The sequence below is a fragment of the Penaeus monodon genome, chromosome 6 (genome assembly GCF_015228065.2).
Source record: "Penaeus monodon isolate SGIC_2016 chromosome 6, NSTDA_Pmon_1, whole genome shotgun sequence".
Lineage (NCBI taxonomy): Eukaryota > Metazoa > Arthropoda > Malacostraca > Decapoda > Penaeidae > Penaeus > Penaeus monodon.
Genome location: NC_051391.1, coordinates 38,700,000 through 38,713,618, shown reverse-complemented (window position 1 = coordinate 38,713,618; position 13,619 = coordinate 38,700,000). Strand labels below are relative to the sequence as shown.

At 32.5% G+C, this 13,619-nt stretch overlaps 2 protein-coding genes across 2 annotated transcripts in view; one reads left to right on the top strand and one right to left on the bottom strand.

Annotated features, from left to right (window-relative positions):
- The window catches only part of LOC119573994, a 25,801-nt gene extending 17,836 nt beyond the window's left edge, over positions 1-7,965 (top strand). Inside the window, 10 exon segments of the mRNA XM_037921094.1 lie at positions 17-128; positions 798-928; positions 1,955-2,168; positions 2,349-2,468; positions 2,738-2,888; positions 3,281-3,427; positions 3,794-4,015; positions 4,227-4,468; positions 5,058-5,256; positions 6,397-7,965. Coding sequence (XP_037777022.1) covers positions 17-128; positions 798-928; positions 1,955-2,168; positions 2,349-2,468; positions 2,738-2,888; positions 3,281-3,427; positions 3,794-4,015; positions 4,227-4,468; positions 5,058-5,256; positions 6,397-6,474 — 1,616 coding nt within the window. The 3' untranslated portion in view covers positions 6,475-7,965.
- Positions 7,966-12,887: 4,922 nt separating this feature from the next.
- The window catches only part of LOC119574445 (ERO1-like protein alpha), a 17,131-nt gene continuing 16,399 nt past the window's right edge, over positions 12,888-13,619 (bottom strand). Inside the window, 1 exon segment of the mRNA XM_037921671.1 lies at positions 12,888-13,619. This exon segment is cut by the window's right edge and continues 1,103 nt beyond it. The gene's annotated coding sequence lies outside the window, so the exon portion shown is untranslated.

Here is a 13,619-nt window from a genome sequence, read left to right as displayed (position 1 = left end):
GCCTATCACCTTTCAGTCAACACTGCGGGCATTGTTCTGGCAGACTTCACCTTGATTGCCTACCAGAACACATATGCCTTAGAAGCAAACGCAGTCATAGGGAAGTCACCGGCGTGGCACAAACCACGGTTGATTAGGAAGGGCATCCAATCAGGCAAGGGTGACACTGCCATATAACCTCTCAGTAATGAATTGAGAGAGACCTATGTCCTGCAGTGGAATGAATGGCTGTTGAAAAGAAAAAGAAAAAGAAATGAAAAAAGAAAAAAAAGAAAAAAAAGAAGGAAAAAAAAAAAAAAAAAAAAAAAAAAAAAAAAAAAATATATATATATATATATATATATATATATATATATATATATATATATATATATATATATATATATATATATATATATATATATATGCATAATTAATTATATTCAGAGAAGTGCCATTACAATGTGTGCCTTGTACTCAAATGTCACCTGAATAAAGAGTCTTTTGATCCCAATCTCATCTTCACAATATGCAGTTTATGACTGTAGAAGATATAACTTCATATTTTTATAGTTTTTTGTTTACTGAAATGCAAACATTTCAAATATATACACTGTTTGAAAAGTTTATGTTTGACTGTGGTCATTAGACATTTTGGATTTTTACAATATGTATCAAAATACTTTTATGAAATATGTATGAAGCATTTCTTTAGTGAGAATCATTAAATCTCACTGATAATTGCTTGTATATTTTATCTGATATCAGACATCCCTGAATTTTATTGAGATACGTGAAAAAAGTCAAAACTAATCATCTTTGCAGTACTTGGAACGAAGATTTGGTCTCCTCACTCGAACAACTGCTTCTCTAGCCTTTAGCCTACAAATGACTCTTTATATGGGCATTGTTCTTTATGCCCCAGCCTTAGCCCTCTCAGCAGTTACAGGTTGGTGTAGAATTTATGTAGAGTTGAATGAGGTTTAAGTAGTCAAGGTGATATATTCTTTTTTAAGAATTTCATTGTATGTTTGGGCTGTTGCAGTAGTCGTGATTAGATGTTTTCTTGTATGTCTGCTTAAGAATGAAAGCATTATGTCTCATTGCTTGATATGTTTATTGATATTGAATGTGTTTTCAATTACTGATGTGTTGTTTTACCTTAGATTAGAATTTATTTTTGTGATTTTCTTAGCTACTTTTAACCTAATGAAACATATCTATTAAATTTACCTCAAAGAAATAGCATTTTAGGGACTTTTATATCTAAACATCTGCCAGTAGTTATTTTCAAAGAACAATATGGCATTTTTTATGAAATATAGTATATTCGTTGTATAGTGTAATTTGTGTATACTGTGTAGACAGTGACCCTTAGATCATGTGCTAAACAGTTGAATTCAGTGCAGTTCAGAGACTGATTTTTTTCCTTTCAAACATTATACATTAAAGTTGTACATAAGATAATTCTGTCTCATGTTGGTCTTATGTTGGGTGAATGTGTGGATAAGTGAGTGAGTGAGTTGGTGGATAAGTGAGTGGGTGGGTAAGTGAGTATGTGGATAAGTGAGTGAGTGGGTAGATAAGTGTGTGTGAGTGGGTGGATAAATGAGTGGGTGAGTGGGTGAATGGGTGGATAAGTGAGTGAGTGAGTAAGTTGGTAGATAAGTGAGTGATGAGTGAGTGAGTGAGTGGTTGGGTCGGAGAGTAGGTGAGTGGGTGGGTGAATGAGTGAGTGAGAAAGTGGGTGGATAAATGAGTGAGTGAGTGGTTGGGTGGGTGGGTGGGTTGATTGTTGGGTGAGCAAATGAGTAATTGGGTGAATTAGAGAGTGAGTGAGTGTGTATGTGTGAATCTTTAGAAGTAAGAATTAACTTTATAAAGTACCAAGAGATTGTGTGTGTGGAAGAAAGTGCTTCAGAAATTTAATTTTCGTGGTTATTTCATCAATTATAATACAAAATGTTTTCCACAGGAATATCTCTTCAGTGGTCCATCATAGCTGTAGGATTAGTTTGTACTTTCTACTCCACATTGGGTGGAATGAAGGCTGTGCTGGTAACTGATGTCTTCCAGTCGTTACTGATGTTTGCTGCCGTCTTTGCTGTGATTACTCGGGGTGTAAAAGATCATGGTGTTTCTAATATTTTCAAGATTGCCAAAGAAGGTGAAAGACTAGAGTTCTTCAAGTAAGATTTGTGTTTTAAAGTTGTAGTATAGTATGAGTTATACCTTGTTGTTGTTTTAATTTCAAAATGCCAAATATATTTTGGAAACCTTATATATATTATGATGTTTTTTTTATATATGGATATGTTATATTTTAGGTCCCCTGGAAAATGTTAATGTAGCTACATTTTTTTTTTCAGCGTCTCACCAGATCCACGTGAAAGGCACACAATTTGGAGCCTTGGTATTGGTGGTATCTTCACATACTGTTCTTTGTATGGTGTTAACCAGGCACAGGTCCAAAGGCTTCTTACCATTAAGTATGTTCTTTGTATGGTGTTCTAGAGTGTAGATTTATTCTCTGGATCTTTGTTTTATATTTATTACTTATTTACTTCTATTTTTATATTAAACAGTCTCTTAATTTGACTTTATGAATAGTATTATGTCTTTTGTAGGTTTGTATGTATTATATTTATTTTTGCTATATATCAATATGTTATTTATGATTCTTTATATAAATGAGATTATTTTTTTCCACGATTCACAAATTACGTTAGAGAAATAATTTCTTACACTCTTGCTTCAGAGACCTTCGAAGAGCACAGGGATCATTATGGATCCAATGGCCAATATTAACTCTCCTCAGCTTGTCCACATCTTTTGCTGGTCTGGTGCTGTATGCTCAGTATCACCTTTGTGACCCTATGAAGAGTGGTCGCATATCAAACTCAGACCAGGTACATATTTCTCTTTCTCTATATGTTTGTCCTTATGTAGATGATGATATTATATGAACACAATTTTTGTATTTATTGGTTTTGATGATAATAAGTGAATATACATTTATTGATTTTAAGAATTTTCTGAACCTTTAATACTTAACTTCTAATAGCCAGACATGCCTATAGCTGTCATGAAAAACCAACTCATTATGATGGGTATAGCTATAGGCATTATGACTTGCTAAAGTGAGTCAAGGGGGAAGTTCTACTATACGCAGCAAACTCCTTGGCCAAAAGGCACTGTAGGATTAAAGACAACAAAAAAGTATATTAATTTTTTTTCCCTTTCTTTCTTTCTTTCCTTTTTTCTTTCCTTCTTTCTTTCCTTTTTTCTTTCTTTCTTCCAGTTGCTGCCTCTCTATGTAGTTGAGACTATGGGGATGATCCCAGGACTGTCAGGACTATTTGTGTCAGGAATTTTCAGTGGATCCCTGTCAACCGTTTCTTCTGCTTTGAATTCTTTAGCAGCTGTCACAGTGCAAGACTACATCCTGGTAGGTGCAGATCATTTGTGAATGCTGTAAGGAGTAAATTATGAATCAGCATATTTAAAATTAGATATAATGTAATTTAATTATGCTTGTCTGTTTAGAATGCTCATATGTGGTAGTAGAATTTTATGAAAGGAGAATAACCTAAATAGAGAAAGAGTAATATAGCTTAGATGTCTGGATACATTAGATAAGGCTCTGAAAATCATTATATTGGATAATTCTTAAGCTTATGAAATGTGCTTATATTTTGAAAAGTATTATTTGATAACTGTATAGTACTCAGTTGCACAGGGTAAGAGTTGCTTATTCTGACCAAAGAGTATATTTCTAGCTACTTTTCCTAAGTCTTTCTTTTCTTCTCAACAGCCGTTTGCCCCAAGCAGTCTTGGCATTGGAGAAAAACAAGCCACAAAGATCAGTAAAGTTCTGGCTTGTGTTTATGGTGGTGTGTGTATGACCATAGCTTTTTCAGCAAAATTACTGGGTACTGGTATCCTCCAGGCTTCCTTAACTATCTTTGGTGCAGTTGGGGGACCTTTGCTCTCCCTTTTTACTCTGGGGATGTTGTGTAAATGTGCAAATCAGAAGGTACATATACTTTGTCTTTGTTGACTACATTCATTTTGACATATGCAAGTGATAAAGATAGGACAATAATTTGATATTCATTGCAATGCATATGATTTGCAATAATTTAACATTCAATGCCATACTCGTGAGGATCATAAGTAAAGATTTATGTACTACCATCAGTCATTATTATTATTTACATGAAGTATTAAGACTATTTATCCTTCAGGGTGCAATGTCAGGTCTTCTTATTGGCCTTGTGTTCACCCTATGGATTGGCTTTGGAAGGCCAAAACCGCCACCTCCTTTCAAGCCAGTCTCCGTGGAAGGCTGTCCTGCTGACAACACAACTCTTATCACAAGCAGAAGCCTTGGTGAAGAGGCTGTCTTGGGGAATATGACCTTGACTGAAATTACAGTTGATGTGGCAAATATGACACAAGCTGTTGATAGTGCTGAAGTTGTGGAGAGGTAAGCTATATTGTGAGGCTGAACAATGATGATGATAACTTTGACAACTGTTTTGTTCTTACTAAAAAAAATATTATTACCACTGTTATTGTTGTTGTTAAATTGTTATTGTTATTATTATTATTGTTGTTATTATTATTATTATTATTATTATTATTATTATTATTATATTATTGTTGTTATTGTATTATTATTATTATTATTGATTATTATTATTTTTATTATTGTTGTTGTTGTTATTGCTACTGTTGTTGTTGTTGTTGATATTGTTTTTGTTGTTGATATTGTTTTTGTTATTATTATTTATTTTTTATTATTAGTATCGTTAATATTATTTAAATTATTGTTGTTACTAATTTGCTGCTATTATTGTCAATATAATTATTGTTAATTTTTATTATTATTGGTGTTACAGTTATTATCATTGTTATTTGTTATCAGTTTTACCATTATTATCACTGTCTCCAAACTAACACAATGATCTTATTATAGTTATTCACATTAATGTAACCGGAAGTGCTTTACCATTGCTCTTATTCTTTCTTCATATGTTCTCTAGCTCCATTTTATTTTTATTTTTATTTCACAGCACCTCTTTCCTCCATGAGATCTATGCAGTGTCATACATGTGGATAGCAGCTATAGGCTTCCTGATAACATTGCTAGTGGGTGTGATAGTGAGCAGGCTTACAGGAGGAAATGAGATTCTGGACCATGATCTTTTCGCAACTTGGGTACGCTTGCCGCCCCCTTCAGCTGCTCTAGAGGAGGATATTTGCTCAGACAAGGTGAGAGGAAGAGTGAATTCATTGGTTTAAGGAGTGTGATAGTATGGAGATGTGTTCAGAGAAGATTTTTACCTATATTTAAAGGTGGGCAAATTGGAAGCCAATGCTTGCTCAAAGCAAGTAGGAGAGAGCAAGAGACTTTCTTAGTTGAAATATGTTCTTGAGTGGTAGAGAATATATGCTTGAAGGAGGTGAGAGAAAGAGTTGTGATTTTGTAAATATTTTAAATTGTGGTTTGAACTGGTGTGGTGTTGATATGTGCGATGTTGAAGAGGATATTGTTATTTATATTTTGTATAACTTGCAACATCAAATATAAGATCTGAGGAGTGAAGTGAAAAGAGATTTTCTTACTTTAGCCTTTGTTAGAACTGGTTTAGCTTGAATGAAATATAAATTAAGGATAGAAATAAGTAAAATTTTGTAAGTCTTTCAGGGTAAAAACAATTGTAGTTTTGTTGTTGGTCATATTTTCTTGTTATCTTTTGTTTTGGCATATCATCTATCTCTGAAATTAGTTGATTGTACATGTTTTCTCTCTTTTCATAAAATATATTGATACAATTAGAAAAAAAAAATCCTTCTTAGTCAAGCATTGGAATATCAGTTTTATGTTATTTGTAATTATGTTATGTTTAACCCAGTGCTGCCAGGAAAATGCTGTGCTTATTTTTTATTTTCTTTGAAATGTTTCTGCACATAGATGGCTCTGCTAGTACTCAGCCACAAAGGAGTCAATTAGTAGACCCTGTGACCAACCTGATTTCACCTTTCCTGGAACTGTCAGGAAAAACGTTTTTTTACTAACGCTATAAATATCAATGGTGCTAGTTTTATTATAAACATTATAATTACCATAATGTTATAAACATTGGTAACAAAAAATAAAATAACGTAGAATATTTTCGTAAATCAAGCAAAAGGGTAAATGCACGAGACAGGCAGTACTTGTAATTGGTTCATTGGTGTAGTGTAGCCATCTATGTGTAAAAACAATGAAGTGGCATGCGCATGCATTCCACGCCCGGCAGCATTGGGCTAAACAATTATTTTTTGTTTTGGATCACATTTTTTATCTATGTATTCAGTAATATAATATATGACATACTGTATGAGTAATATTTTTTAATGCATTTGCAGGTTGATCTACCTAATAATGCTGAGGTTCCACAAGTGTCTTCTTCAGCAAAGCTCACACCTGAGAGCACAAAGTTATAGTCTCATATATCTTGTTTTTTTCTTAGTTTTGGTTGTAACTGAGGTATGGGATTTGCTAAGTTGGTTTTGTATTTTAAATTTGTATATTATGTGATAGGTTTTATTTTTTCTTAGATTTTTAGTTATATATAAATTACAGTTATGTATTACTTTTATATCAAAGGTGCAATATCCTATCATAGCACTTTCATTCATATTGTTATGGTGTTGTCTACAATAGTACAAATTTGGTCTCATTCATTGTTTTATTGATTTTTGAGAGTTCATAGCTGAACATTGTGCCTATAATTTGCAAGCACTGTTATGGTAATAATTTCTATTCTACTGTATAGAAAATGAAAAGAAAGACTGAATATGTGAATGAAGTCACACACATTTGATGAAAAAATTGCCAGAAAGTTTCACGAAAGTATGTGATGTTGCTTTGTAGATATCTAAATTTGTAGTTATATTTTGATAATAGATATATTTAAACAAGTACATCAAATTACAGCAATCAAAGGTGCCTGGTTATGGAAATCTCAGAGACTTCTATTCATTGACTTCACTTAATGTTGAATGTACTATCAAAGTGTTTAAATATGCATGAAGGTTACCCATTTGAATGTATTGAGTGGTTACCAGTATTTTAGAGATGTATACTAGTAAAATGTGAATTTGAAGATATCAGTTTGTCCAAAATGTGAAAAAAGAGTGCTAAAAAAAATCCTGTTATCCAGTGTTGTCTTTTAGAAGTGCAGAAGCACATATTTTGCCTTTCCAGTGGAGTTTTCGATGGGTCACGAAAGCCAGTATCATATATTTTCATTCCTGTATTTTTTTTTTTTTAGATATTCATTTTTTTTTCTCATCTTTAACTTCTTGACCTGTATTTTCAGCTCCTTTACTAATGAAATCATAACCTTCATTATCATATTCACCATCCATCCAAAATTTGCTATTCCAATGCCTTGAAAAGTCTTCCATTTTAATGTAAGATATAGTTAGTCTGCAAGTCTCCCATATTTTATGGTGAAGAATTTGACTACATTTCTCTTGTGCAGTTGAATCGAAGCTCTGCTTATCTGTGCTTGTGCTTTATTATTTTTAACTTGTTTGTGGAGAGGAGTTTATATTGGTAAATGTTAATTCATGTTGTGAAAAGTAAACATGGTAAATCTGTAATTATTTCAAATAGCTGGAAGAAAAGATGAAGAGTTTATTTGATTTGTAACTCTGGTAGGTAGTTATCTATTTTTGTTTATTTTAGTAACTTGGTGGGTAATTTTGTCAAAACACTTCCAGGTGCATGTGAGTTCAGTATGAATAAGTAATTTGCATACTAAAAGAAAAAGAGAGGCTACAGGGTCTGTAATTTTTAGCAGCTTTGATTATTTGCTAAATACTTCTGAGCTATGACTGTGGAGAGCTGCTTGGTAGATTTTTGTTTCATTTGTTTTCAGTTACAAAAAGACTACCTGCAATTAATGACTAAATATGGCATTCTGCATACATTTATGATATTTTCTTTTAATTCTTTAACCCTTTTCCGACGGGTAGTATTCATAGAGGCTGGGGCCTCGCTGCTGGGGGCTTATATCGTCGCCCTAGCATGCGCGACCACTCATGCCAAATACCAGCATCCCATGCTGTTTCTTCGTAATACTACGAAGATATGTTGTATTTTCAGTTTTATTATTTTCTAAAGTCTCTACTTGCCAAACTTCCTGATAAATCGAGACTGAAGGATATTTTTGTTGTTATATAGACTCCATAATTGATCATTATTCGGTCTATAGTCTGAATAAAATAAGCAGTGTGCGGCATCATGGAGTTGAAATAGTCTGTTTGTTGTGTTTTTGTTTTTTTTCATGGTAAAAATGAGAAAGTGTTAAAACCGACTTAATCACACTTTCAGTGGCAGAAAAATAATCTTTTGCCGTGATTGTAACAAAAAAAAAAATCATGGCATGTCTATACATACCCTATGGCATGTGCGTACGTGCCCCCGGCAGATGGTCCTGCCATGCCATGGCATGTGCATACATGCCACCCGTCGGTAAAGGGTTAATGCAAGCAGTCTGCTGTGTTTTTGTTGTAGTAATTTTGTTTACACATAGATGGCTTCAGAAGCACTTCTTAGTCAGCAAGGAGTCAATTGCATGGCTTGCCTGATCTTAAATTCTTAAATTTTCAGGATAAGGATTTTTTATTTCAGCTCCTATAATAGTTGTTACTAATGTTAATGTCATTATTATTGAAGTATCAGTTATAATAGAAATATTAAAATAAAGTTTTATTTCCAAAAATTCAAGGAATGAGACAAGTTGACAAGATGAGGTCAAGTTGGCCTGACTCCTTAGTGATATAGTACCTGTTCAGCGATATGTGTGTAAACAAAATTAGTGTGGCAAAACCACAGTAGATAGTGCATGTATATATGCTCCCTGGAAATGATGGGTTAAGCCAGTATGGTTACAGAGTAATTGTTGTCAGTTGGGAATTTTGATACACTGTAGTTACACTTGAAACAGTCTAAAGACATATGATGCAGTTAAAACACTTCTTTGTGATACCATAGCTCTTCGTTTTGTAACTTGACTTTTCATGTTTGTAACCCAATTTTAATACAAAAAAAATATTCAGAATGAAAAAAGGGGATTAGGAATGAGTAATACACACTCTTCCAATAGCTTTTTTTATGTAACTGCCACTGACTCACCAAGTGGCAAGCCATTTACTTATAAAAAATCCAAAGAATGTGGGAAGACTTGTATGCACACATGCATATGTGAATATGCTGCCTCACTAAGCAAAGTGGAACTCTGGTTGAATGTATAGATGTGTGAGTGAGTATTATGTATGTCTCCTTGCACCCTCTATCAAATTTCTTTTATATAAAAAGTATTTATGATTAAGAATTAAATCATGATAGCAAAAAATAATATTTGCAGGGAATACTTAAAAAGAAAAGTGAGTAAGTGTGTGTCTGTGTGTTTGTATGTGTGCACATGCATGCGTGCGCATGCTTGTATATGCACTTCTGCATATGTGTGTGCACAAGTGCTTGTGTGTTTGAGTACACTAGAATGTGTGTGTGTGTGTGTGTGTGTGTGTGTGTGTGTGTGTGTGTGTGTGTGTGTATTAGTATGTGTGTGTGTGCATGTGTGCTTGTGTGCATTCATGCTTGCGTGCACACATGTGAATGTATGCATTGAATATCTGTGTATGTGTAAGATGTTAAATATTTTACATAAACTCATGCCTGGTAAAAAAAAGTTATTGATGATTAACTGTGAATGCTTATTTATTGTGAAGGTGTGAATATTATTTTTTTCTCCAGCAACTAATACAGTATTATAAAATGAGAGGTAATATATAATGATAATTAAACATTTCTTGGCAGATAGTACTTTGATTGTGCAGTACTTAATGATAAATTAATCTTATTCGAAGTAAAATTTACAAAATTTCATAGGAAGATGTATATACTATTCTGTTGTATTAGTCTTATCACTTTGTTGTTGTTCATTTGTAAGGAAAACTGTTTACTTAAATTACTAAGCTCTTATGTTAGAGGAAAATGTAAAGCCAAACTAGTGCAAAATATTTTGAAGAATGTGAGACTACTTTGTGTTTGTTTGTTTTTCTTTCAGTATTTTTCTTGCTGAAGTGGAACTATTTATAGAAATCAAAATGGTTTTGTATTTGTAATAGGGTGAGTGCCATAGTGTTATTTAAAACACTGAAAGGTTAAAAAGTGTCATGTCACAGTCAATTGCTTTTTTTTTTTTTTTTTATTATAGATTTGTTTTTTGATTTTTTATTTATTTATTTTTCTTCATTACAGGATACAAACATAAACATCTGCAATATCCTGGTGCTAGAACATATATTAGAATAATTGGATAATTAGGTTTGGACAGCAGGATTAGCAGAGGACATACATAGGCAGGAACAGAAGAATCACGTTACTAGACAGTTGTATATTTATGTATACAATTATACCATCAAGAAAAGCTTTAAAAATATATACATGATCTTTTTTAATTTTAATAATTTCGTTATTAGCATGTATGCTACCCTAACATCTGTTCATAGCACTCTGATACTTTTTTTCAAACCCAGTAATTTAGTTATGAGGTACAAAGTGTAGCTGTGTTACTGTGCTGGTATATGTTCATTAGTGATCACTTGTATGGTTAGTGAGAATAGGTCATAGAAGAGTATTGTGATGCCTCAGAAGCTGTTATGTAGGTTTGTGGAGATTATGTTGACAGCATGTGGGATTGTAAGGTCTGTTGATCATTGGACTATGAAATTGTGTTTGTCAAAGAAAATTAACCTATTTCTGACGGGTAGTATTCATAGAGGCCCAGGCCTCGCTGCCGGGGGCTTATATCGTCGCCCTAGCATGCGCGACCACTCATGCCAAATACGAGCATCCCATGCCGTTTCTTCGTAATACTACGAAGATATGTTGTATTTTCAGTTTTCATTATTTTCTAAAGTCTCTACTTGCCATACTTCCTGATAAATCGAGACTGAAGGATACTTTTGTTGTTATGTAAACTCCATAGTTGATCATTATTCGGTCTATAGTCCGAATAAAATAAGCAGTGTGTGGCGTCATGGAGTTGAAATAGTCGGTTTGTTGTGTTTTTATTTTTTGTTGCATGGTAAAAATGAGAAAGTGTTAAAACCGACTTAATCACACTTTCAGTGGCAGAAAAATAATCTTTTGCCATGATTGTAACAAAAAAAAACTCATGGCATGTTCATAGATACACCATGGCATGTGCGTACATGCCACCTGTCGGCAATGGGTTAATGTTGAAATGGAATTAGCACTATTGTAGGTGTAATTTAGAGTATGTACTTACACCACCATTAGAAAATGTAACTAATACTTAAAACATATCACAAAGTATTTTTAGAGTTGAATCTCATGTGATATACATTGAGTTGGATCAATTTTTCCCCAAAATATATACATATATACATATTATTATTAGGAAAAAATATAATTAAAATAACTTGTTAGTCTGGTAGTCTTCATATCCTTATTTCAAAGCAAACTGTCCATCTTAAGAGGTCAGTAGTTATCCCCAAGGTGGCAGGTGAATTTTTTGGATAGTGTGTAGTAATGGCTCATGATGGTGACTCAATATCTTGTAATGTTTTTCTTCCACCATAGTCTTATGGTTTGTACAAATTAACCCATAGGGCTTTCGCGAGAGTATGGCATGGGGCAGCCATGGTCAAACAAAGTGATTGTCCCTTGCATGTTTCTGGGTTTTATACTTGACCAAGAGTGATTAGAACATTTCAAAATGATGTATTACTTAAATTTACCTTTCCAGATGTTACTTTTACCCATTTTTTTTCTTTCTTTTTTTTAATATGCTAATCCTTGAAAAATTAAGTCCCTAAACCATGATATGTCCACACATCTAAGAAAAGTAAATACAGCCACTAGTTTATTCAATTCAATTGTATAAGCCAAAAAATGGTTCTGACTGAGATTTGTTCAGAGGACTTAAAGGACCTTATTTTGCAGTGATACTAACAGGTCAAGATAACATTTTTCGTAATCTCTGACTGGCTCTGTCTTTTTGTCATTGTCTACTCCATTTTGTTTGAATGTCAGTTTATTATTTTTTTTTTCTATTAAAATACACAAATAATGAGAAGTTCACCTGCTGAAAGGTTAACTTTTTTTCCCTTTGTTTCTGATTTTTGCAAAATCTCAGTTGAAAGTCACTCATTAATTGATGACATTTGTAGCATTATGAATAAGTTTCTACATTTTATTACAAATGTTAAGGGTCATAGCAAATTGGTGGTTAAATTGAAAACCGCTAAGAAATTAAAATAATTCATATGTATATATAAAAATGACTTAAAAAATTATACCTTTCCTGTAGATAATAAGCTAGCTTTTTGCTGGAAAATAATATAAAACTTGCATACAAAACCATTTATTCATATATATTTAACATTATTCAAATATATTTTTGTCAAGCTGAAGAAGGAATGTTATAAAGCTAAACAAAATAGATAAAAGAAAAGAAAAAAGAAAAAGAAAAAAAAAATCACAACTAAACATCTGAACAACAATAATAAGACATAAATTATATGAATCAGAGAACCAACCTGCATATATATATATATATATATATATATATATATATATATATATATATATATATATATATATATATATATATATATATATATATATATATATATATATATATATATAAAAACAAATATATAAACAAATGAACTATACATAACAATGTTCCCTAGCTTGAAATGACTGCAGACGGGAAGTTAAATTCATAATTTTTTATAAAGGTATCAAATTTCAAAAAGGGTCCCTGCAGTGCCTGTAATCTTTGTAATGAAGTTGCTATTTAACATTAACAAACTTTTTTTTTTTTTTTTTTTTTTTTAAGGCAAGGTGCTCCATTTTTTGTGTGATAAAGATGCCTATGTCTCAGAAGAAAGTGTACAGAACATCTAAGATAGGAACTTCTTATTTCTCTTGAGCTCTGAACACCTCTTGTGCACAGTGCATACATTATATATTACACAACTCTATAAAGATGCTTCTGAATTAAGTACATTTTGAGTCACTCAATCTATAATGCCATGTACTCATCCACTGATATTTATTGATATCAAATCAAGCATTTCTGATTGGAAAAAGCCATAAATGAAAGAAACTCATTTGAGATTCTCTGATTGAATTCTGCCACATGATAACTATCACTGATACAGCTGTTGATACAACCACAAGTTACTTGTTGGATGTTCACTGGGATACAGATCTTTAGAAAATGCATTCTCTTCTGTATTCAAAAGACATTTTTTGATATTGTAAAACAGCATCGTACTGCAATGACTTGTACAATTAGTCTTGTGCTTGTTGAACACTCACAACAGCAATGCAATAGTTATTAAATATTGACACCTCTAATCACAGACATTCATCTTCCTTTCACTTGATTCAGAAAATACAGAAGAGAGAGAAAAAATTAACATATGACCTAAACCAGGAAGAACAGAAATGTAAAGAAGCCCATGAATTTAAAGGATATGTTGATGGTTTGTGAAAAATGCCGTCAGAAATGTGTGTACATCAACTATATATATTTCCA